Source organism: Ptiloglossa arizonensis, chromosome 13 (genome assembly GCF_051014685.1).
Source record: "Ptiloglossa arizonensis isolate GNS036 chromosome 13, iyPtiAriz1_principal, whole genome shotgun sequence".
Taxonomy (NCBI): domain Eukaryota; kingdom Metazoa; phylum Arthropoda; class Insecta; order Hymenoptera; family Colletidae; genus Ptiloglossa; species Ptiloglossa arizonensis.
This window is the reverse complement of record NC_135060.1, coordinates 6,032,780-6,055,934: the sequence shown is the minus strand read 5'-3', so window position 1 is coordinate 6,055,934 and position 23,155 is coordinate 6,032,780. Positions and strand designations below refer to the sequence as shown.

General features: G+C 27.2%; 5 protein-coding genes across 14 annotated transcripts; 3 read left to right on the top strand and 2 right to left on the bottom strand.

Moving 5' to 3' along the window:
* The first annotated feature begins 111 nt into the window (after window positions 1-111).
* Window positions 112-4,517, top strand: LOC143153809 (protein broad-minded). Its single transcript, XM_076325380.1, has 8 exons — window positions 112-1,841; window positions 1,903-2,240; window positions 2,318-2,514; window positions 2,587-2,925; window positions 3,019-3,338; window positions 3,771-3,948; window positions 4,049-4,264; window positions 4,332-4,517. The coding sequence occupies exons 1-8, from the start codon at window positions 166-168 to the stop codon at window positions 4,449-4,451; spliced, it is 3,384 nt and encodes a 1,127-aa protein (XP_076181495.1). The 5' UTR covers window positions 112-165; the 3' UTR covers window positions 4,452-4,517.
* Aif (Apoptosis inducing factor) lies at window positions 3,327-8,647 on the bottom strand. 3 transcript variants are annotated; one of them, XR_012993927.1, is made up of 13 exons: window positions 8,283-8,647; window positions 7,470-7,759; window positions 7,269-7,329; window positions 7,022-7,182; window positions 6,804-6,934; window positions 6,565-6,740; window positions 6,312-6,503; window positions 6,046-6,239; window positions 5,712-5,964; window positions 5,442-5,626; window positions 5,116-5,364; window positions 4,853-5,055; window positions 3,327-4,206 (listed from the first exon to the last, which is right to left on the bottom strand). XR_012993927.1 is itself a non-coding variant. In XM_076325379.1 (13 exons), exons 1-13 carry the CDS (start codon window positions 8,371-8,373, stop codon window positions 4,984-4,986), a joined length of 1,959 nt encoding a protein of 652 aa, XP_076181494.1. In that variant the 5' UTR covers window positions 8,374-8,647; the 3' UTR covers window positions 4,704-4,983. The 3 variants fall into 3 exon arrangements, 2 of the variants coding, with proteins under 2 accessions (XP_076181494.1, XP_076181493.1); XM_076325379.1 differs by lacking the exon at window positions 3,327-4,206 and having other exon boundaries at window positions 4,704-5,055; window positions 7,470-7,558; window positions 7,655-7,759; XM_076325378.1 differs by lacking the exon at window positions 3,327-4,206 and having other exon boundaries at window positions 4,704-5,055.
* A 1,246-nt stretch (window positions 8,648-9,893) lies between these two features.
* Window positions 9,894-13,650, top strand: LOC143153730 (T-complex protein 11-like protein 1). Of its 5 annotated transcripts, none has more exons than XM_076325208.1 (9): window positions 9,894-10,067; window positions 10,709-10,810; window positions 11,176-11,295; window positions 11,593-11,712; window positions 11,817-12,108; window positions 12,182-12,700; window positions 12,826-13,010; window positions 13,086-13,252; window positions 13,330-13,650. In XM_076325208.1, the coding sequence occupies exons 2-9, from the start codon at window positions 10,800-10,802 to the stop codon at window positions 13,575-13,577; spliced, it is 1,662 nt and encodes a 553-aa protein (XP_076181323.1). In that variant the 5' UTR covers window positions 9,894-10,067; window positions 10,709-10,799; the 3' UTR covers window positions 13,578-13,650. The 5 variants fall into 5 exon arrangements, with proteins under 5 accessions (XP_076181323.1, XP_076181325.1, XP_076181324.1 ...); XM_076325210.1 differs by lacking the exon at window positions 11,176-11,295 and adding an exon at window positions 10,912-10,952 and having other exon boundaries at window positions 9,895-10,067; XM_076325209.1 differs by lacking the exon at window positions 11,176-11,295 and having other exon boundaries at window positions 9,895-10,067.
* On the bottom strand, window positions 10,503-20,085 carry Rtel1 (Regulator of telomere elongation helicase 1). Of its 3 annotated transcripts, none has more exons than XM_076325205.1 (13): window positions 19,310-20,085; window positions 18,811-19,234; window positions 18,470-18,725; window positions 18,129-18,389; window positions 17,744-18,054; window positions 17,405-17,611; window positions 17,171-17,333; window positions 16,833-17,090; window positions 16,085-16,324; window positions 15,135-15,632; window positions 14,889-15,033; window positions 14,625-14,792; window positions 10,503-10,767 (listed from the first exon to the last, which is right to left on the bottom strand). In XM_076325205.1, exons 1-12 carry the CDS (start codon window positions 19,440-19,442, stop codon window positions 14,716-14,718), a joined length of 2,973 nt encoding a protein of 990 aa, XP_076181320.1. In that variant the 5' UTR covers window positions 19,443-20,085; the 3' UTR covers window positions 10,503-10,767; window positions 14,625-14,715. The 3 variants fall into 3 exon arrangements, with proteins under 3 accessions (XP_076181320.1, XP_076181321.1, XP_076181322.1); XM_076325206.1 differs by having other exon boundaries at window positions 14,625-14,721; XM_076325207.1 differs by lacking the exons at window positions 10,503-10,767; window positions 14,625-14,792; window positions 14,889-15,033; window positions 15,135-15,632 and adding an exon at window positions 15,727-16,015.
* On the top strand, window positions 19,897-22,297 carry Oscillin (glucosamine-6-phosphate isomerase Oscillin). Of its 2 annotated transcripts, XM_076325215.1 has the most exons (7): window positions 19,916-19,951; window positions 20,093-20,376; window positions 20,481-20,638; window positions 20,711-20,995; window positions 21,100-21,458; window positions 21,596-21,677; window positions 21,967-22,297. In XM_076325215.1, exons 3-6 carry the CDS (start codon window positions 20,515-20,517, stop codon window positions 21,671-21,673), a joined length of 846 nt encoding a protein of 281 aa, XP_076181330.1. In that variant the 5' UTR covers window positions 19,916-19,951; window positions 20,093-20,376; window positions 20,481-20,514; the 3' UTR covers window positions 21,674-21,677; window positions 21,967-22,297. The 2 variants fall into 2 exon arrangements, with proteins under 2 accessions (XP_076181331.1, XP_076181330.1); XM_076325216.1 differs by lacking the exon at window positions 20,093-20,376 and having other exon boundaries at window positions 19,897-19,951.
* The last annotated feature ends 858 nt before the right edge of the window (window positions 22,298-23,155 follow it).

Genomic DNA, 23,155 nt, shown 5'->3' with positions numbered 1-23,155 from the left:
TATAAAGTATACTGTTCAAAAACATTTGTATCTACCCTAACCGGTAGTCATAGAAACTGAGCCAAAACATTAGAACTTTAGTGTACATGCTTTACTTACGTTTAGCCACTACTTTTAATTACAAAGACTATGATTTTGTAAATATATTTTAATTATTTTTCAAGAATGGAAAATAATATTTCTCCGAATATTCATAAGTGGATAAAAAAGTGTTTAAAGAAACAGTTTGAAACTAGTATACAAAAATCATTAGAGGAAGATGAGAACTGCACTAATATAGCTCAAAGAATTATACATTCAAAAGAAATGTCTGTTTTCTTAAATTCTATAAAAACTATAATTGTTGAACAATCTACTTCAAGATCTGCATCAACTTTGATTTCTGAATCTCGACCTCAGTCCTCTCTTTCTTGTCTTAGTGATCAAACAAGTGAAGATTGGAACTCTCCTCTAAATAATGATGAATATTATAATGTTATTATTGATAAAATCAATTATGATAAACCTGCTCATGTTAGATTAGCTGGCTATGAAGTTTTATTAAAAAATGATTTATCAAATGTAAATAATAGTCCAGTGTGGGATTCACTTAAAAAGGCTTTACTAGATAGTCTCATAGATGAAAGTAGACCTATTTTTGAAGCAAGTTTACAAGTGCATGCAAAATTATTGACTTGTTCACAATCACATGATGTGTATACAAATTTATTGGATGCCTTTAATGCTCAATATTATTCTCAAAAGACATTTGAAATATTACCTACTCTAATTGCTGGTATTAATTTTAAGTTTTTTTTACATGAAAGGCTGTTTCGTATTATTGATTTGATAATTCGTTACCATAATGAAAAGCTAAAAAGTGCAAGAAATCCTGATAAAACTACAGAAGAATTAATAGAACAATTTATGACCTTTTTAAGTACACATGAATTTGATAATGCAATGCAATCTAAGACATTAAACATATTGAACATTATTTCCATATTAGAACCACGTGCTGACTGGAGTAAGAAGTGGATTGTTAGCCTTGCTACTAGAAGGATGTTTTTAACTGCATTAGGCAAATCACCAAGCTTGTTACAACATATAATGTATTATGTACGAAAAGAATTGGAGGATCCTCCTCATTCTGTAACAGTTTCTATTTATGATGATCCAATGGAAGTTATTATTAATGGAAATACAATAGAATCAGTAACTTATCTTCATTGCTTATGTTTTATATCACAGCTCTGTGCTTATGAGGCAGGCAGGAGACTTTTGGCTGAAAGTACATTTGAAAGTCCATTTTCAGATTCTGAATTCTTAACTGCTTCTTTGAAAGCTCTAAATAAATTATCTGTGGATACATTAAGTGGTGTATATGATGTTTCTTGTTATGCTCTACAAATTATTTTAGATAAGCCAACAATTTTATACAATTTTGAGTTTTATCACATTGCATTATGTCATTTACCTTCTCTTTCTGAAAATAACATAAAAATATGGCCCCATACATTAAACATTATTCTACAGATGTTGGATACAACAGATGGTTCATTATTTCTTACTTCAGAATGTAAAGAACATACAGTTAATTTTGAAAATAATGTGTCAAAATGCCCAGCTATGTTTATTATAGTAATAGCATCAAACATGTTAAAACAACCTTTTTCTATAATGAATGTTGAATATCTTCTCAAATTATTCAAAGTAATAGAAAAATTATTTGATATATTTGATGTCTATGAAATTATACAACATAAAATAGAAAAGGAATTTTATCCTGCTGTATCATATTTTTATAATAAATTAGATAAATCTTATTTTGAAAATGAAAATAAAGCACAACAGATAAACAGGTAAACTATTATATTTCTCCATAAATAAAATACAATACTAACAATAAAATTTTATTTGTAGTGCAGTTAATACACTCTTACTTAAAATGGTATCTATACCGTTTGGATTGAAAGCTCTTGTTCAGGAATCATCAGCATTCCAAGAATTACTTGAGGGATCTATTGCATCATTAAGAATGTCATGGTCATCAATGGAAGTAGTCAACTTTGTATCATCTGCAGCATTTTTTCATTTGGGATATAATCTACTTGCTAATCTTGCACCCCATGTTTTATCAACTTTGCTTTCACAGACATGTACCATATTAGAAGATCCGTATTATTTTCATGATCCATGGAATCATGAAAATATTCAGACATTTTTTCATGTACTAACACTGTTTTCCCTTAATTTTAAATGTAAGAATAATGCTGAAAATTCACATCATTTTAGTATTAATTTATTAATGTCAACTATATATTTTAAATGTTGTTAGGTTTTTCTGCATTTATGACAAGTACAAAAGAATCGTACAGTAATGGAGAACAGAATTACCCACTCAATTTACCTGAACTGTTTAGAGATTCAGTAAATCCTGAATCAAATTATCATTACTTAGGACTCTTATCATTAAATACTGTAATTTGGAATTTAAACATTTATGTATATTTAATAGAATTATTAGATTTTCAGGTATTGATCAAGTATACATTAAAAAAGTATTTAAATTTTCTATACATATTTTTTATAACACATGTTTTCTAGAACATTTTGTTGAAACTTCAAAATTTTAATATGCAAGAAACTGAAAATGAAGAATTAAGTGTAAAATGTATTGATGATTATACTTTAATACGATATAAAATTATATCAAGAACATATTTCATTAAAAGTAAAGACGAAGAAGAGAGTTCAAAATCAGAAGAATATGATTTACCAAAATTACCACCTCCAAAATTAAACAAAGAAAATGTAGTCTTCTCAGACACAGAATATAATACAGAATTAGAAAATTTGCTTCAGGAAGATAGACCTGGATTGTTAGACAGCAATTGGGTTCAACAAGTCAGAGAAGCGTATAAAGAATCACCTGATCCATTAAAGGTAGATATTTTTGTTTTACGTATATTAATTTATTATAATTTTTTGATTTTCTTATTAAGCTTTTATAAATTTAACATATTTTTTGTTCAATAGAATACAGTATTGATCCAATTGGTAGATCAAATGCAAAAAGCAATTCCCACTGCAGAGTGGGGAGAAAACTTTCAGTGGCAAGAAAATGTATCATCAAATACAGATTTTTGGTTTGCAGAAGAAATCCATGGAATTAATTTAGTTCTGTATTACGCAGAACAAAATGATATTATAGAAAATACAGCTGAAATGAGAGAAAAGTTACAAGAATTTATCAATGCAAGTTATGCATTTATACAATATAAGAGACCAAAAAAATTTGATGGCTTTGATTGGTTTTTATCAACAGTATTTATTATTTGTGAAGGAGATATAGAAAAGTATGTATTAATTTATTTTTTAATGTTAAATTTTTTTATTAAATTGTATCATATTTCTTGAAATGAAACAAAATTTTCTGAGAAAAATTACTTTCTGGTTGTTATAATTTCTTATTATTTACATATTGTATTAAAAATAAGTGCCTCAGATGACAGCGAATACACCCTTTAATAGCAAAATCTAAAGTGCTTAATCAAGACCTTTTTGTAAATAGTAACAAAAATATCTCAATAAAACAATATTAAAATTACTAGTATCTTTTTGATTAAAAAAATTTAAGGTAACTCTAGCTAGTCAAATATCATCATGGGCAGGTCTCAGGTTGAAAACTTAGTCACCATTATAACATTGCGCGTAAGAACGTTATTTGTCATCATCGACCTTTTGAAGTGCCTTTCGATGATACCTTAAGATATGATTACTGATTGCAGATGTAAAATATTTATTACACAATTAATTCAGTTCCCAGTAATCATATTTTTATGGTCAAATTTGGGGAAGGTTATAGATAAAAATCTTAAAGAAGAATGTGCTACACAATTTACGTTGATACAACTCCTTGAAAGCATCATTAGTAATGAATTCCCACATATAAAATTTGCACTTAAGGTATATATTTTAAAACAAATTACTTTACCATGTATAGTTATTCTCAATACATTTTATAATGTTACGAAAATTTTATTAATCAATTTATATTACTATTTAGAGTACTTCTGGAATGGATTGGTCCTTAATATGTAACTTAATGATATCTCAGTGCTTCTGGGGTCTACTTCCTTGGTCTCAAATCATGCATTTTCTCGCTATTTGTGTACTATATTCACCTGATTACATAATATATTACTGTGTATCACTTCTGTATCACTGTCAACATACAATAATGCAACATGTGACAAATGAAAAAATTTGGTTTGACAATATGGTATGTATATACAATATTTAATTTTTAGTATATATACTTATGTATATTTATAATATTTTTTACATAGATGGACGATTATCAGTGTCATAATTACTTCAGATTTATGGATACATTAGATAAAAGATATGGAAATAAAATTTTACCGAAAGTGCTTATAAAAAAATTTGATTCAATAAATGAGACTTAAATACCTGTTACTAAAATATAAAAAGAAAGTTTACTTGTTAATAAATGTTCATTATGATAATGATAATAAAAAAATTGTGTAAAAATATGTGTGATTTTTAATTAAATATTAATAATTTTTTAAAATGTCTATTTCTTCATGCATGTAATTATTAATGTATTTATTGCTTCACAAAATATGTTTTATCTGTACATATGATTGTGTTGTACATATGCATGTGTATATATCAACAAATATTAAATTGTGATCTAATAATTAATAAAACAGTTTTTTATTTATCTCCTAATAAAGTTTACATTTAATAATAGTGTAATAAACAGTATTTAAGTGTCCATAAAAATGACTTTGTCTACAAATTTCTGTTGGAAATACTTAGTACGTAATATTTATACAAGCTGTACCTTTTAAACTCAGGAATAATATACTAGTTGTAGATTTTTTATTTGTAAAAATGTTTCAATGCGGACAAAGAACTACATACAACAGTGACATCATATTGTCACGTATTCATCACACTTTTCCGTCAACGGAATTAATCATCGTGAATGGTAAATAGTTTTGCTACTTCATTTAAATCATCATATTTTGTGCCCCGAGCAAGAACCTGCAGAAATGTATATAAGATTATCTTATTTCTTACAATTTACATGTTCCAAACACGCACCTGTCTAGCAATTGGCATCCGACTGAAGATATTCCAAAGAACTATGCCAACCACAATATCATCTCGTAAGTAAAAAATGACTCCCTTTTCAAAATCGTCACATTTTTTAGGTTCCTCTGATGCTGATTTTGAATCATCATCATATGATTCATTAGTTTCTTGTGGAATAACTTGTTCATTACTATTTTTGATCATTTTTGATTCTAATTCTGGTTTTATTGAACTTTGTGTTTGTGTTGAACTCAATTTCTGTATTATAAAAAAATGTAGACTACAGAAATCATAAGAATATACTATGATTTTAAAATTGGCATTCCAATTATTACCTTTTCCTGTGAAGACAAAACTGTTTCATTTGAATTAGAGATGGATGTTGGTGAAGTAATAGGTTTTGATGTTTTAGCAAAGACTCCTACAGTTGGCAATGATGAATCCACAATACCAATTGCTTCATATCCAACCTCTGATCCTAAGTCGGACCAAAACATCGACTGATGCAGATACGGTTTTCCTAACAAAAACAAAATTGTTCAACTTCCATAATAACATCAAAATATAAACTATTAATTTCCAAAATAATATCAATCTTAATTTACCTGCACCAGTCATATTTTCTCCTGCTAATCTTCCTGAAATTACAGCATGATCATGATGTTCCACTCTTCTTCTACCAAGTCGAATATCATAAAAACAAGCTGCATCTCCAGCAACCCAAAGATTACTCCTTGCTTCTAATTCTGCATTTACAAGAAAGCCACCTATGTCAGGATCTATTTCTAAATGTGAAGCTACTGCAAAATCAGTATTTGGTTCAACACCTACTGCTACAACCACTTGATCAGCATCAACCTTTTCATGCAAATAAAGAAGAAAAGATAGTTCTTTATAATGTTGGGATATGTTTAAATTACTTTTTGAGTATAAACCTACAATGCGATTTGTTGAAAGTATAAGAGATAATTGTCCATTCTTATAAGAATAATCCTCAACTTCAGAACTGGGGATACACGTAACACCTTCTGACATTGCTTTCTTTGTTGCCCATTCACTTAAATATTGTGGCAATATTTGATCCATTATAAACTTTTCTTTATATATTTGATACACTTTCTTATCTTCAGGTACTGAATATAATTATTTCTTTATATTAATTAATAATTACAAAATTGCGTTAATAAAAAGAAAAAATAACATACAATTACGGGCAAGCGAGCAAGCAAGTTCTGACCCAAGAAATCCTCCACCAATTATTACTATATTTTTAAATTTAGGATTATGCACACTATCTTCTAAGTCAAGAAAATCTTCTTTTGTTCTAAACGTTATAATTTTATCTTTAAGGTCATCTGTGATTGATTCAAAAACTGGAAGATTTTTAGGTGAAGCACCTAAAAATACATTGAAATTAAAAATCTATAGATATTTTAGAAACAAATTAATTGTACTTACCAGTTGCAATAAGACATTTATCATACTTTATTTCATAACCATCATCAAGCACCACAGTTTTATTTTGAACATCAATTTTTGTAACTTTCCAACCTGTAGCTACAGCCACACCACCCTTATCAGACTCAATTAAATTACTAACATTTGAATAAAATTCTTGTGGCTCATAAAATAAACTATAATATAATATATACATATTAGTTGTTTATTTAATAGACAAATCGTTATTAAATAACTACCTTCTTTGTGTTCCATTCCATTGCTTAAAAAGTAACTGTTCACTTATTTTCCTATCTGTATTATACCAAAGTTCTTTAGATAATGGTGGTCTCATGTATGGAAAGTCTGATTCTTCTGTTATTACTAAAACCTAAAGCATTCCTTTTATTATCATATCATTTAACTATAACACTATTTTTGTAATACACAATGTTAGAATAAATTTATTATAATATACCTTAGCTTTAGGATCTCTAGATTTAATTGATCTAAATGCAGAAAATGCAGTAGTTCCACCTCCTATAAGAAGGTAAGGTACATTTTTAGGAATTGAACTAGAAGTAGAAGGAGATTTAATTTTTTCCAATGATTTTCTATGTCTTTTTTCATCCTTTTTTCCTAAATATTTAACAGAAGAAAGATTTAATTATAAGTTTTTATACATTATATAAAATTTAATAATGACAGACTATAACTCAACTTACTCTTACTTACATCCGTCTGAGAATCTGATACCTTTGATGTAAACCAATTTGTGGAAGATATCTATGGAATACATTTACATACAAATATTAAAGGAAGAAAAAAAAAATACTTTTATAGTAATGCATATTAAAACTTTGATTTCAAATTGTGTTGAATACAACAAGTGAAATATAATTAACATAAAATTATTAGTATCCTACCACATATATTGTAACTCCTGCTATAATTAAAGAGGCCAATATTTTCCAGTATGGTGGTGGTGGCTTATCATTACACTTCTGCGAATCATCTGTTTTTCCACAAATTTCATAACAAGATGGTGGACAAGATGCATTAGGATAGGATTCACATAAAGGGACAGTTCTCTTTGGTTTAGAATACCTACTTTCAGGTACACATTCTTCAGGTTTTATGGTGGTGCCAGGGGTCTTGTATGTTTTCTTGTCACTTGCATTATTACTATACCATGAATTATTAACATTGACAATTCCTAAAAAGCAATGAAAAAAATTAATAGTATTATTACCATTAATATTAATTGTGATATTTATACATAGGTTTCGTTTCTAATTAATCATTAATATTGTTTCTTAAAAATATTCATACATACAAAAAAAATAGTTTATCATCATATTATTCAAATATAACAAATATTTAATATAAAAGATAATCCTAAATTAAACTTTGTAGAACAAAAATATTAGTCAATCTTTATTATCAATACTATAATGAAAAAAGGTGTTGATAGAAATCACAATCAGTTTTAAGGTTCTGTCGCATGGTGTATACAACAGATCGCAGATGCCGCCTAAAAATTGAAAGGAATACTAACAAATAATTGTCATTATCTGGGCATATATGTACAATTATTATAAAATTCTATTACTTACTATAATTATTACAATACAATACAAAGTATCAATTAAAAACTTAATCGAAAAGAATCACAAAGTCCAACTAAAGAAAATATTCTTACTTTAGCTGCAAAAAAATATTTATAAATAAATGCTTACCGATGTATTTTAGAGGTTGATAGAAATTATTAACATGCGAATGCCTTGTAAGTTTTGGCAATCGTCCGATAACTCTACCACAGCTTAACATTTTTGACGGGCCAATTTTGGCCTTACGCAATATGGTGGTGGCGTGTGCGGCCGGTTTTGTTGTCCACGCACACGACTGGAAGTCGCTTTACGGTTTTTTCATTACATTTAATTAACGTGAATCTCTCCATTACCTCATCCCTTTGCAACTAAGTTGCCGTACTTACGATTTAACAATTTTGGAATTTTTTATCAGAAATTTGTTGTGCAACGTTAAAAAGAAATGTGCAAATTTATTAATACCTCTATTAAGCATAGACAGGTAACGAATGACAGCCGCGCAGCAGCATGGTAACAATCGCGCGAATTCATTCTAGTTTAAAATCTACATATATATGTATGTATATATATACATACGTTTAAAAAATGTATAATGACAAACTTAAACATTATGATCATAAAATGTATTAAATTTAGGTTTTACACAATTACTTTTGCAAATTAAATAGACAATACACATATTTAGAATAGTATGTAAATTCATATCACAGTAGCATTTTTCAAAATACAACTATTAACACACCTAATATTTCAGAGATTCGGTTCTTTAGTTAATACTAAATATTAACGTGAACATTCTGTATAAACCGGTTTATTTAAAACCATATACATAGATGTAATAAACAGGTAAACACACTGAAGGAAGAACAAAGCCTAAAAACTAAAGACTAAAGCAATAGTTTTTCTATAAAATATTGTTTAAATATTATAAAAAATGAAAAAATTCCAAATGTCTGTAAAAAAATTGTAATCATTTTTCAAACAAGGAAGTTTAATTTGAAAATAAATTTATTTTCAATTTTTCTAAACGTTAGAAACATTTTATATTACATTATTTGAAAATAATTACAGTCAACGGATTTTTAAAAAATGCGAACAATTTGTAACTTGTTATATATTATTCAAATATAATTTAATTAATTACTTTTATATAACAAAGAACGCTCGGACGAGTTCATTTATTGGAACCTATGCAACATTTGTCAAGCTCAAGGCGAACAACAATGAGTCATATCACTTTCCAAGGAAGACAATGTCACGCATACCTTAAAACTTTCCAGATTTCATGCGTTATAATCGGTACAATACGATCGTGAATCATTATCTTTAATTTTAAGTTATTAAATGTACATATATATGTAAAAATGCTCAACCAATTTATATATGTTAAAATTGATTCATTTTACATTTACTATAATACAAATGCACATTTCATAATTATTATTTTGAAACTATTTTAAAATTGTACACATCTTCCTAGATTATTAATACAAACGAAATTGCATTAATATAACGTGTAGATAGTAATTATCAATATTATGATAAATTTCAAATAAATACAGTAATTATATTATTATCATTAGATAATGAAATTAAATAAATGAAAGATTCTAGTACATTTTAGTAAACTTTCAAATTTAGATATTATTACAGATATAAATGACTATAGACGATAATTATTCAATGACAAAAAAAACAATTTACAGATGACGCTACTGTTTTGAAACAGAATTCACGCCTAACTTCACTGTTGAACATCAACCTACAAGTTGTAAATACATAATTCACAGCTGTTTGGAACACAATTGATTTCTTGACACGATGATTTGTATATGAAATTATTAATAAATTTATCATAGAAATACGAATTTTATTATAATGAGCGTTCAAATATTTTGGTAAAATATTAAGCAGGTAAGATTTTGGTTTAAACGCTTCAACTTTCTAGTGAAAGTGTAATTATGTCTTATATTTATATTAAAAATTGAAAGTGCTTAAGTCTAAACACACAGCTTCATAGCGTTTCCAAGTTATTAAACGAAAAGATGTTTAAAATTGTATCATAAACAAACATCACATTAGATCAGTTTTGTTTGTGAACAGATCAATATATACGCAATTGTATTGACTGCCTAAAAGTGTTGCGCGTTAAGAATAATACGTAAAAAATCTATGAATATTTAAAACTTCTTAAGTTTTAGTACAATTTTGTATCTTTAATGAAAGACACTTAAAATAGATATTATTTCAATATTATAATTATAAATAAAAATAGGAGATTATTAATCATTTTTATTTGTTTACTTTTTAATTAATTGACAAGGAACATATTTAAAATAATTTTATGCTTAAAAGACTTATGAAGATATTTACAAATTATATTGCAATATAAAATATATTAATACTGACAATTATAATATCTTATATTGAGTATATAACTCACACACTATACAGACATGAGACAGGTTGTTGTAAATAAAACTACTATGTCAGTTCTTTAAAATGAAGTAGGAAGGGTAATTCTTATATGTACCTTGTGGATGTTCTTTTTATAGACAAGGTTTGACCTCCTTCTCTTCACTAACCGGTGCATTCAACTGCCAGCTGCTTCTTGCTGCAACAAAACATTTAAATCCAATACCAATCATGTCAGACAGGTATGTTTCTTATATTGGTATTTTAAAGTATATATTAAAGACTATATGAATTGTTTAATTCTACTGTGTAATTATAATTATATTTTCTCTATTAAAAAAAGGTCGTCATTTTTGGAGGCAAATTTGAATTGACTACTTCATAGTAAATATGCATTTTACTTAAAGAATTGTAATACATATGTGTTTTTATTTAAGTTTTTGGTTTTTACATTTAAAAAAAAATTTTTCATTAATTTGACACATTAACAAAAAAACTTATTTCTAAAATTTGTGGAGTTAAAATTTCATGTTATTCTTTAACGTGATTATACTTAATTTCAAGTAAAGTCAACTATTATGCACACAATTAAATGCTGTTTTATTAGGAATAAAGTTTTGGTTGATGCTGGAGTAATATGGGGTATTACTATTTGCTGTCTCTTCATTAGTTGCAAACTTCCAGGATCAATGGCATTATTAAATTTCATTCCTGGTATTTTGTTTTGGTCAGTGTGTCTTTGTGTCATAAGAATATTAAATGGTTATCATGTGCAGTATTATTTACAGTTGTTTAGTTTTAATCTGAGTATATTAATTATAGAATTATGTGTGAATAAAATTTCTCAATTTGAAAACTTATGTTTGTCACTAATGTATTTTAATTTAACAATTAATTTATAATAATTATCAGTATTATATTTTTTAATATGATATTTAATGTTTTAATAATATCCACTATGTTATCTGTTATAGTAAACATAAGCTTTGTTAAATATTGTAATATAACAAGATATATTTTAAAGGAATCAAAAAATGGAAAACAATAAAGAACAGAAATGTAACACAAATGCGGCTAGTACATCTGTATCTTTAGATTGTCAATCTAATTCAAATATTAATCCAGAAGAAGATAATGCAAGGGGGTAAATTATTTAATTGTTATATAAAGTTATCATTTGTTTGTCATTGATAAATAGTGTTTGAATTGTATAATAATATGATTTCTAATGTAAGTAATATTGTATAGGCAGAAAACACCAAATTTTATGACAGTCGGATTAGTAGGAACATCACCGCCAAAATTTGTTCCTCTTGAGGAAATCTTAAAGGTTGCTAATGACATGCAAAATATGACTTTGGCTCACGAAATTGCAGTGGATAAAAATTTTCAATTACAAACGTTTGAATATGGAGATGAAAAATGGAAAAGAGTCAAAGAAATTATGCGTACAGCTTTTTGGAATTTGTTGGCTGAACAATTGGCTGAAGATCCTCCAAATTATACACAAGCATTAAATTTACTAAGTGATATTAAAGGAGTAATATGTTCATATTAATTTTATGAAGTAATATAAGGTTTGTCTATTTTTTAATAATTTTCCTTTTTGGTAGATATTAGATGATTTGGTGTTGCCACACCATGCAAAAATACAAGAAAATTTAAAGGAAGTGCTTGATGTAGATTTAATCAAACAGCAAGCAGAGAAAGGTGTTTTAGATTTCCATCATTATGCACAATATGTGATTTCAATTATGAGTAAAGTATGTGCACCAGTAAGAGATGGAAAAATTAGAGAGCTGAGTCAAAAGACAGATATTATTGAAATATTTAAAGGTATAATGGAAATATTGCAACTAATGCTACTTGATTTGGCAAACTTTACTATTACTATGATGAGACCAAATATAGTTGCTTCAAGTATAGAATATGAAAAAGCAAAGTTTGCTAAGTTTATAAAAATCTTTCCAAATGGTTTAACGAACACAGAAAAGTGGTTATTAAGGCATTTTGATCCTACAAAAGTTACGCACAGTTCATCAGATGTTAATGCTGTACAACAGATCACACATTGTCTTTTAACTGAAGCATATCTTGATCTTCTAGAGTGGGATTTCAGTCCAGAAATAGAAGTATGTTCGGAAATATTAAATTATATTAAAAATTCAATCCATTTAAAATGGTGCATGTTTTCATTTTATGTTGCATAAGTTATTAATCTGATGAATATTAATCTTGTTTTGTATTTTTCTTTTAGACTTTAACGCTTGATCAGGATAGGTTATTAGAATTGCGTGATAAAACCAGTAGGTTAAGCATTAGGGGCGCCGTACTATTGTTAGTAAACAACACAGTGGGTGCACCAATTCATGGAGTATCAAGTTTTAAGAAGAATATTAAAGAACATCTTAATGTGCTATTAGATTCTGTACATTTGAACAAGTATGTACACAATAATTCATAATTACATACGAAAACAATAAAATTATGCAATGAATTTCATGTATGTGTTGATAGGGATTTAGAAACAGTAATGCCGAATATTGTATTGCAAGTAAGAACGGACATAAGAACAACATTGGAAGAGATTGGTGCAGCTCAGTTATCTCCAGAGTTGGAAACATTATTAGAAGGACAAATACTAGAACTTATTAAACCAGAACATAAAATTAGGCATCTTATAAGTAAGCATTATATGTAAATTGTAATAATCGTATTTAAATTCATTTTTTTATTTCAATCATTTTCTATACTTTTTCAGATTTGAGAATTCGACAATTTTTACAAAAGATAATACTATCTAAATCTATAACATTACAACAAGTACCACCAGGACTTTTATCGCTTCAAGAAGAATTGACAACCATAGCAGCACAGTTTTTGATAGTTATATCGTATAATCAAAGTGTGTTTGGAGACTACTATAAAGAAATCGTGACCAATGCACTTATGAGAAACGAAGCTGACAATAATAAAGATGCGAGTGGAGTAAATACCATGAAATTGTAAAAAAACTGCAATTTTTAATCAACCTTTGTAAGGCAAACATTAATGTTATATGTTCATTAAATAATACATTAATTCAAAATAAGTGATATATATATATATATATATATATATTTATATATATAAATATTTTAAAGTAATATTTAATTCGTTTTCATAAGTCAAGATTTATAATAAAAGAAAAAACATATACATTAAACACATATAGACAAAAATATCAGATAGAAGACATTCTGATGTCGATGTAAGTTGTGAATTATATAATTTAGTATTTCGGTAAAAAGTTCATAAAAGAATGACAGAACACATGTTTAAATGAATGGATGGTATTTGGTTCGTTTTTAATACAATGTAATGTATTACTTGACATATAATTTAACTATGATGATCTTCAATAACTAATATTATAATTTGTTACAACTTACTCTCTATACTTGGTGCTTTAAAATATATTTTTCAAAATGTTATATGTATTAAATAACAAAATGTAACATACATGTTCATAGATATGAAAATTAAATCAGTTTGTAATGAAATTTTATTCTATTTTTGAGGCGATTTGCGACTGTTTCGCGATGATTGATTTTTTTAAAGATTATAACATGTGCATTCATATGGTTTTATTAATAATAAGACCTATTTATAAACATAGTATTGGCAAGTTAATTTTAATTATCATGTATATGTGTTATCTCTCTGAATGTTTTTCAAAGTTTATGTTTGAAATATAATATAACTACGTATATGAATTATATCAGACAAAAAAATCTGTTTTTTAGAAAAAAATTATTGTTAAAATAATAATTTATACAGACAACTGAAAAAGAGTGATTCTACATAGTAAAATAAGACGAAATTCATGAATGATGACATTCGTTTGAAGCTTTGTGTTCGAATTATTAATTGCTGAAAATTGACTTTATTTACAAAACATTAACTTTAAAATATCACGTATATGTATACTCTTCACATATGTTATTGTTACATCCAAAAAGGTTAAAAGAAATTATTTCAAATATAAAATATAGTATGTCATTCATTAATACTTACTAGTAATGCACTTTTCATACTTTTTCATTTTATATATTTAAGTAAAATTAATTTTTTTGATTTTTTGATTTCTTGAAACTTTTTTTGAACATCATAACTTGTTTTTTAAACAGGTGATGTGAGTATCAAATGCCATAATGTGTTGTTTTTTTAAAAAACGTTTAAACCCTAAAAATTTGTATATTTTGTAAATTATTGAAAAATATCAATATGATACAATTAACTATTCCTAATAAGCTCTCATAATAATGTGAAAAAAAGTACCTATAAGTAAATGAAATAGTCCTTCTTTCTGTGGAAATATGTTTTCAAGTATTTTCAGCAGCTCTTCAAGATTACCTGTCTTTGTATAGTCTTGTATCATTTTTGTAAATGTTTTATAATTAGCTTCCGATAAAGATCGTTTTACCTAAAAGAATATTTTATATGCTTATGATATTTAAACTATTAAATATTTCTTATTAGAAAGTATTTCATAGACGTAAACATATTTGGTAGATATGTATTTACCTCTTTTAAATATGTTTTGCCTAATGTTTTTTTATCAGTATCATTATTGAATTCTTCAGATATTTGTTGGGAATGTTTTGAATTGTCTATATTCTCTGTGCTCACAGACGAAGTTGAAGGACCAGACAAGCATTCATTAAATTCTACAGGTAACATTTTTATTTTTCTTTTTTTTATAACTGGTTCAATGATACTCCTTGTTAGTTCACAAGTGATATAATTTTCTTTTAATTTGCAATCACTAAAATTAATTACAGGCTTGGACTCTGTTGCTAGAAGCTCAGAAAAATTTTTTTTTTTCGCATTAATTGATTTGTCATTCTTTTCATTTTCATTTACATATGAATGTATATTAAAAGTATCTTCTATCACAGATGTTACTTCGGACTTGTGTCTTGAAGTATTTCTTGCACTTCGAGGTAGAGTTGTATCAAAAGATGCTGTCATTGCAGGTAATGAAATACTATTATTCAGATATTGCATATTTGGTTGTGGTAACTGAAAACAAAATTTTAACGCAGTAAGTTAAAATTTTCAGTCACTTCATTTATACTTATATCATTGCAGGTAGTTTTCGACTTACGATAAAGTTTCGCTCAGTAAGATTGGTCGTAACTCAAATTTTATGCTTGCCATTAACAAGATATGTTAAATTTTTCCTTTTTTTTGTAATTGTTGTGAATTTTATTGGCGTCAATCTATTCACTACATCACGAATTCCTTCTATGTTTTCCAAAATATTAGAAATCGAGTGGAATATTATTAAACCATGCGCTAAATTGGACACTAAGTCTTATCTTCATGATATTTTATTAATTTTAGTTTTCTTTCTATATCTATCTTTCATCTCTTTGTTTTATCGCTCTTTCAGTTACCCGATACTATGAATACAAGAATTATCGTAAATCGAGGACTACCTGTTTTTATTTCTACGAAGAAAGAAAACTTACATCATGTTCTGCATATTTAAAGAAATCTCTTAAGTTCTTTGTAATTATTCCAAAATTAGTAAAATTTTTAATATAAGGTCTCAGCCAAGCAGATAAATGCTTTTTAAAACCTGGATTATCAAATCTACAATCACAAAGAATTATAGCTCCATAATCATTTTTATGACGTATTATTCGGCCAATAGCTTGATTAACAGCTCGTGACGCTTCGAGTTGATACCATTCTTGTCCAGACAAAGCCTAAAAAGAGTAAAATATGAAACAGATTTGATCTATATAATAGTTTAAGGAAGAATATCACCTTTCAGGCAGGAAAGCTATTTCAGAATTTTTCTGGCAATATGGAATGTTTAATGTTTCGTTTGTATGTTAAAAGTATAAGTATAATCATTATTACTTGTGCCATATTGAACAATATTTTTTTCGGAACTGAGTAAAACTAGAATTTTTAGAATCTAAATGAATATCATGTAGAAATAGTAAGTTTATTAAAAAAGAAAATGTTAATCTTGCAGAAAAACCAGCAATCATAGTGTAACGATAGAGAATGTTATTGTAAATATATAATTTAAATTTCAACTCAATCAGATAAGTAGTTATTGAGCAAAATTATCAACCAGTTTAAAAAATTCTATTTGAAGAATAACATGTTTAAAAATTAAAAAATGGGGCGTTCCAAAAAAAATATTAATTTTTTGAAATCAGAAAGGTGACCATCTTTTTTAATATGTATTCAAACTTTGGTTACTTCTTTGTTGTTAGTTCTCATCTCTTCCAAGTACCGTTGTTTTAATATAATTCTTGGATCTTTTAAAGGTGGAAATGGAAGACCAGTAATTAATACAGCTCTCCCATTTGCATTTGCAAAATCAAGTCCTTCACTCACTTTACCTCTACAGACTGCCATAAAGATAGCCCCTTTAGACGAAGGATCTTTAATTTTTTCATAATATTCATTCATAACATTTATAAAACTATCTTTATATTGTGATTCTACATATATAGGCTAATAAATGTGAAAAAAGAGTTTTGTTATATATATAAACATGTGAAATAAAATCTTATATAAATATTAAAGATAATTACTTTACGTTCTGCAATTTTTGTCCACAAACCTGTGTTTTGCCATTCTTCTCTACATTTCTTCATTATTGAATATGAAGGAAAGAAAACTAATAAACCGTGAGGAATAATACAACTAAAATTAAGTATTGTTCGTCCAAGAGAAGCTATATATTTTGGATTATTTCTAAAAGAAATGATACAATTTGAGTAATATATTACATACATATTGTGAAAAAACACTAATAATAAAAATACCTTGTGTTGAAAGAAGAATTTAATGGAAAACCATCAGGACCTTGACTAAGAACACCTACACAGATTTGGTCTCCTTTTATAATATGCGGATTTTCCAATTGAACTTCAATTGGTATTCCAAGTTCTGATATAAAAGGTTTTAATGGAGATAATGTACCACTTGTTAATACTATTGAGCGCACACCTTGTTCCATTAACTGCTGCATACTTTATAAAATAGAATCTATCATTATAATTAGAACATAGATGTGCAAATATATAATGTATTATGGTGATTGTAGATAAGTATACATATATAATCCATTTAAAATAATGAAACAACATATTAACTCATTTTACCTAAAACCAGGACAAAAACACCAATAACTGATAACTTTGCCATCATTTTTTAAAACAGTTTTCTTTGTTTCCCATGTATCATATTTATGATTCTTTTTCGACTCCTCTAACTGGATGTATACTTTATAACATTGTTTTACTTTTTCTCTGTAGTATAAGCTATTACTACTGTTGAACACAATTCTTAGTAAGTCACTGAATTTTTGAAGTGCATTACCTTTTCTTGTAAACGGAGAAGTACTTGTAGTTGTTAAGTAAAGAACAATTTTATCTAGTTTCTCTATTACTAATTGTTCTTTGCCATGTGTTAGCTGTTAAGTAAAGTATTATTCAAAATAAATATCATAAACATATTTTATGCACTTGAAAATAAATTCATCATTACTTGTGCCTTTTCTAGTAATTCAAAAATGTATCCACCAGGATGTGTATCTCCTTCATTGCATTTTACAACTTTTATAGAGTCAATAGCCTTTTCCAATTCTAAAAACATAGCTTTCAGAATGCATAAATCATCTGCACTAAAATCTTTTTGTACATTCCCTGAATTTTCAATTACAAAATCATTTTGTTCAACATCATTGGCCATATCTTCCATTACTGCTGTTACTTCATCAATGCACATTGCAATATCTGTACTACATATCTACAAAAATTTTATATATCTCCCAATTTGCGCACATAGTGTAATGATTTTGTGTTAGCATTGCTATACTAATATATTACCTGTAATGATGCTGCCTCTTCACATGTTTTTTCAATATTGTGTGCTTCATCTAAAAGAATAATACTATTTTGGAGGTCTATACCTTGAGATTTCCGTGATTTTGCATCTAACAAGTAATTATATGGCATGAAAGTTATATCTGCATTTTGTTTAAGTTCTCTAGATAGAAAATATGGACAGCATTTGAATTTTTGACCAGCTTTTACTAAATCCTCTATATCTAATACTTCCTGTTTGAAGAAAGGATCTTCTTTCCTAAAAAAGTTTGTTTTCCATCAATGTTTTGTAAATGTGAATAAAGATTTACCAAAATGGATAGAATATTAGTAAAAAAATTTACCTTGTTTCAACATTATTATAATAAAAACATGTCCTAGACTTTACTTTAGAATGACACATGTGCACTTTATTGGAAGAATTGGTCTCTTTGGAAACTTCTGGATGGATGCAAAGTTGATCTCTGGATCCTAACACAGCTACGTTTACATGTTTGTAAGAACTTCTTTTTAATTCTTGCATTGCTTGCGAAAGTTGAGAATGTGTTCTAGATGCATAAATAATTTTTGGCATTGCCCAGTTAAAACTAGTAGAAGAATCTGAATTGCCTGCAGCATCTTTAAGTTTATTTTTTAATTGTTTAAAAAAATGTCCTCCAAAGTCTGGTGTCTCTATTCCACCAACTATTGATTGTGCTTGCAATTGAGCTTTTTTTGTTAATAACCAACTCAAAGAAGAACACAAAAGGCTGAGAGTCTTCCCTGTACCTGAGGAATTTATATTAATAAATTTTAATGCTCTAATAATCTATAAAACATAGAAATAATGAAATTGAAGTGTACCAGTTGGGGATTCTAGTACACCATTTTTACTATTCTGAAGGCACTCTATCACTTTTGTCATATATTCCTCTTGAACAGAATATGGTTTGAAAGGAAAATTAACATTAACATTATTAATCGTCACTTCGGGCATCGTACTGCTGTGAATCTTACAATACTTATGAGAAAATATCTTTATAATATAAGAAATGTCTACTTAACACGAACAAGAACATTAATCATGTATTCCCGCCGAATTCTGAACTGAACTTGATTATTAGTAACGGCAATTGTGTTTAATTTAATGTATTTTAAATTTAATGAATTCTTTTATTTTAATAAGGGAGTAATAAAAAAGTATATAGTATTATTTAAAAATTAATGTATAACATTTAATACATTGCGAAGAATGATATTTATATAGCTAAAGACTAAAAGTTTTTATAATAAAAAATATTTTTTCTACAATTAAGATTAGGTATCACCGAATTATTGACTTGTTGTTTTGAATAATTCATTTTCAAGTGATAATAATATCTGTAAGTGGGATAGATTAATTCATTCTGTTGCAAAATAACAATCACTGAGATTAGGTTAGTAGCAAGTCAGCTGATTTGGTGGCTGACTGACTGTACTGTAGAGCATTTTTTAATTTTTCTTCAGGTTCGTATTTTTTCATAATTATATTTGCTTTCTTGCCACAAGGGAGAGTCGCCATTTCCCGCTTTTAAGATAGTATTCAAATTAATAAATATAAAACATCGAATAACATTAATTAAAGTTAATATATGCGTGGTTCTTAAGGTCAACAGTCATTGGTTACGGACATCTAAAACGAGGCATGAAGAACCATTCACATACCTGAGTTTAATATACGCATACATATGATATAATAAATATGTATTGGATATAATAAATAAGTTTAAGCGAACAAATACACCACATATTTATTGTATTTATTGCTCCTCAAACATTTTAGAGATAAAAACTGGGAAAACGAAAATAATTAATAAGAATAAAATCTCAATGAATTTATTTAAATAATAAATTAAATACACATTTTCGCATTCTGTATATTCAGATAAGAGGTCGTTGTCATAAAGATATCCCCAACATAACACTTGTAAATCTAACTGAGAATTATATATTAGATTTATTCAAATTATATTGTATAATTTTGCATTTATTTCAGATAAGTGAAAATTTATATATAACATAAATTAAAAATGCGTTTAGTAATTTGTGATACAGTAGATTATGTGGCAGAATGGTCTGCCAAATATGTTTTAAAAAGAATTAATGATTTTCAACCAAATGAAAATAAATATTTTGTACTTGGTCTTCCAACAGGTATGTCCTCTTGTTTATTATAATTTGCAATAAAATTTTTAATATAAACTATACTCATTATTTACTATTTAGGTGGTACACCTTTGGGAATGTACAGAAAGCTTATAGAATATTACAAAGCAGGAAAAATTTCCTTTAGATATGTAAAAACATTCAATATGGACGAATATGTTGATTTACCCAGGGATCATCTAGAATCTTACCATTATTATATGTATAATAATTTTTTTAAGCATATAGATATTGATCCAGAGAATGCACATATTCTTGATGGTAATGCACCAGATCTTGCAAAAGAATGTGATGATTTTGAAAGAAAAATTAAAGAGGCTGGTGGAATTGAATTGTTTATTGGTGGTATGTAATTTATAAGTATATAGATGTTTATTTTTATTTGTAAAAATTTATCAATTTATCAATTTTTAAATCAATTTCTTATACAGGAAAATGTTATTTTGCAGGTATTGGTCCAGATGGTCATATAGCTTTTAACGAACCAGGTTCTTCCTTGGCATCACGTACAAGAGTAAAAACATTAGCACAAGATACATTGGAAGCTAATGCAAGATTTTTTGGAAATGATATATCCAAAGTTCCAAAGCAAGCATTAACTGTTGGTGTTGGTACAGTAATGGATGCTAAAGAAGTAATGATTCTTATTACAGGATCTCACAAAGCATTTGCTCTTTATAAGGCTATAGAAGAAGGTATCAATCATATGTGGACTGTATCAGCTTTTCAACAGCATCCTCGTACAATAATTATTTGTGACGAAGATGCGACTTTAGAACTGCGTGTGAAAACTGTAAAATACTTCAAGGTATAGATTTAAACACTCGTATTTGTAAAGTTTTTTAACCACATTTGTACACTTAAAGTTTGAGATTTAAAGATATTTAAATTTTAATGAAAACATATTGTTAAATTGGTTTTGTAATGTATTTGTATGGTCTGCAGGCTCTCAGTGCTGTACATCACAAACTGATAGAGGAAGATGGAGATGCCATTCCTCGTCGTACAATACCAAACAATTAAAATGGTAGTCATTTTCTTCAATATTGTATAAATATTATTTATGGATATCTAGTTTATTTTTTCAAAATTCTGAATAATAGATTAAAAAAAGCTGTTCAATCTTAATATTTGATCAAAGAAGATGGAGCTTATTGGTACATTAGTTATTTGTAATATAATTTACTAGATTTTATTAGATATGTAAATATTTTATTTAACAGTGCTTCATATAAAAAAGTTAATGTAACAAGTTATTTACCAATTGATAAAAATTAATTATTCAATAAATATCTACAATATTTTATTTCTTACAGAATTTGTGGGATATTCATAGCAAACTAATTAATGAGCCTGAAAAAATATCGATTTAATACGATATAAAATATTGTTGTGTTATGAATAGAAAATATGAAAAGTTTTTCATAGAAAAGATTCAAAAGATGGATCCGAAGATTTTAATATGGCACGATTTTCGTGTATGATACTTAATAAGCTACTCCTTAATGAAAATACTATATGGTATATTATATACATACTTGTTTTAATAAAAAATGAGTTATTATATTGTTATAATTTCTGTTCTAATATTACAGAAATGTCATATTTTTATATCACTATACTTTTCCATAAATAAATTTACTCTTTTTATTATATATGGCTTTTTAATGATAATTTTCCCATTATTTGATCTACTTAACACTTTCGATATGATTATTGTTTATAGTTATCGTCCAGAAATTATGCGCCAATTAATGGGTTAATTAAGTAAAATTGTTCACATATGGTATCAGTCATATTAAATTTATTGAAATATTGAAAACCTCGATTTAGGATCGTTTTAACTTTTGAGAGTAATAAATGAATGCGATTCGATTTGTTTGAACATCAAGGAACTAAATCTCTATTTACGCGAACACAATTTATATGCATCCTTAGATTGGCCATTAGAACTCTTTTCAAGGTCGTTCAATACTCTTGCGTCTTGATCTGTTAGTATTCTATCATAGACACAGTTAAAAATGTGTCAGCGATACTTGAACAGTACGTACGATTCATGTCGTACCTGTACTCTGTTTAAGTTAGTGATTGCAAATATGTTAAGGGAAACCGAAATAAAGGAACAAATTTGTATATATTTATGCGAAACAAAAGAGACACGTTAGAAACATTTTCGATTAGAAGTGGGTTATTTACTGTACATTAAAAGATCAACATCCCCTTTAAAACGAAAAAGAATTGGCTGTAATAAGCGGGAGAGATCAAGAATTCGTTATACGTTATTATCATTGTAGGCATGGAAGATAAGCGAAACCATGGTATAATATATAAGTTGGTATTTGGTATCACATTGTCTTCAGAGATATTTAACGTTGACATACGGACTAAGTAAGATTACACAAAAATACGTGTATTGAATTCATCGATAAGAACATTAATTCTCGGCTCTTATTAGTAGCTGGTCTTATAAATTTAACTGGTACTTGGAAGAAATATAAATTGTTT

Coding starts and splice junctions, on each gene's coding strand:
- Oscillin (XM_076325216.1), top strand. CDS start 20,515: ATGCGTTTAGTAATTTGTGATACAGTAGATTATGTGGCAGAATGGTCT. Junction 20,996..21,099: donor AATTGAATTGTTTATTGGTG/GTATGTAATTTA, acceptor GTTATTTTGCAG/GTATTGGTCCAGATGGTCAT. Junction 21,459..21,595: donor AAACTGTAAAATACTTCAAG/GTATAGATTTAA, acceptor TATGGTCTGCAG/GCTCTCAGTGCTGTACATCA.
- LOC143153809 (XM_076325380.1), top strand. CDS start 166: ATGGAAAATAATATTTCTCCGAATATTCATAAGTGGATAAAAAAGTGT. Junction 2,515..2,586: donor TAGAATTATTAGATTTTCAG/GTATTGATCAAG, acceptor CATGTTTTCTAG/AACATTTTGTTGAAACTTCA. Junction 3,339..3,770: donor TGTGAAGGAGATATAGAAAA/GTATGTATTAAT, acceptor TACTGATTGCAG/ATGTAAAATATTTATTACAC.
- Rtel1 (XM_076325205.1), bottom strand. CDS start 19,442: ATGCCCGAAGTGACGATTAATAATGTTAATGTTAATTTTCCTTTCAAA. Junction 18,726..18,810: donor TATAATAATGTTGAAACAAG/GTAAATTTTTTT, acceptor AAACTTTTTTAG/GAAAGAAGATCCTTTCTTCA. Junction 17,091..17,170: donor CAAAAATTGCAGAACGTAAA/GTAATTATCTTT, acceptor CACATTTATTAG/CCTATATATGTAGAATCACA.
- Aif (XM_076325378.1), bottom strand. CDS start 8,373: ATGTTAAGCTGTGGTAGAGTTATCGGACGATTGCCAAAACTTACAAGG. Junction 7,330..7,469: donor CAGGAGTTACAATATATGTG/GTAGGATACTAA, acceptor TGTATTCCATAG/ATATCTTCCACAAATTGGTT. Junction 6,741..6,803: donor TGGAATGGAACACAAAGAAG/GTAGTTATTTAA, acceptor ATTATATTATAG/TTTATTTTATGAGCCACAAG.
- LOC143153730 (XM_076325208.1), top strand. Junction 12,701..12,825: donor ATTTCAGTCCAGAAATAGAA/GTATGTTCGGAA, acceptor TTTTTCTTTTAG/ACTTTAACGCTTGATCAGGA. Junction 13,253..13,329: donor TAAAATTAGGCATCTTATAA/GTAAGCATTATA, acceptor ATACTTTTTCAG/ATTTGAGAATTCGACAATTT.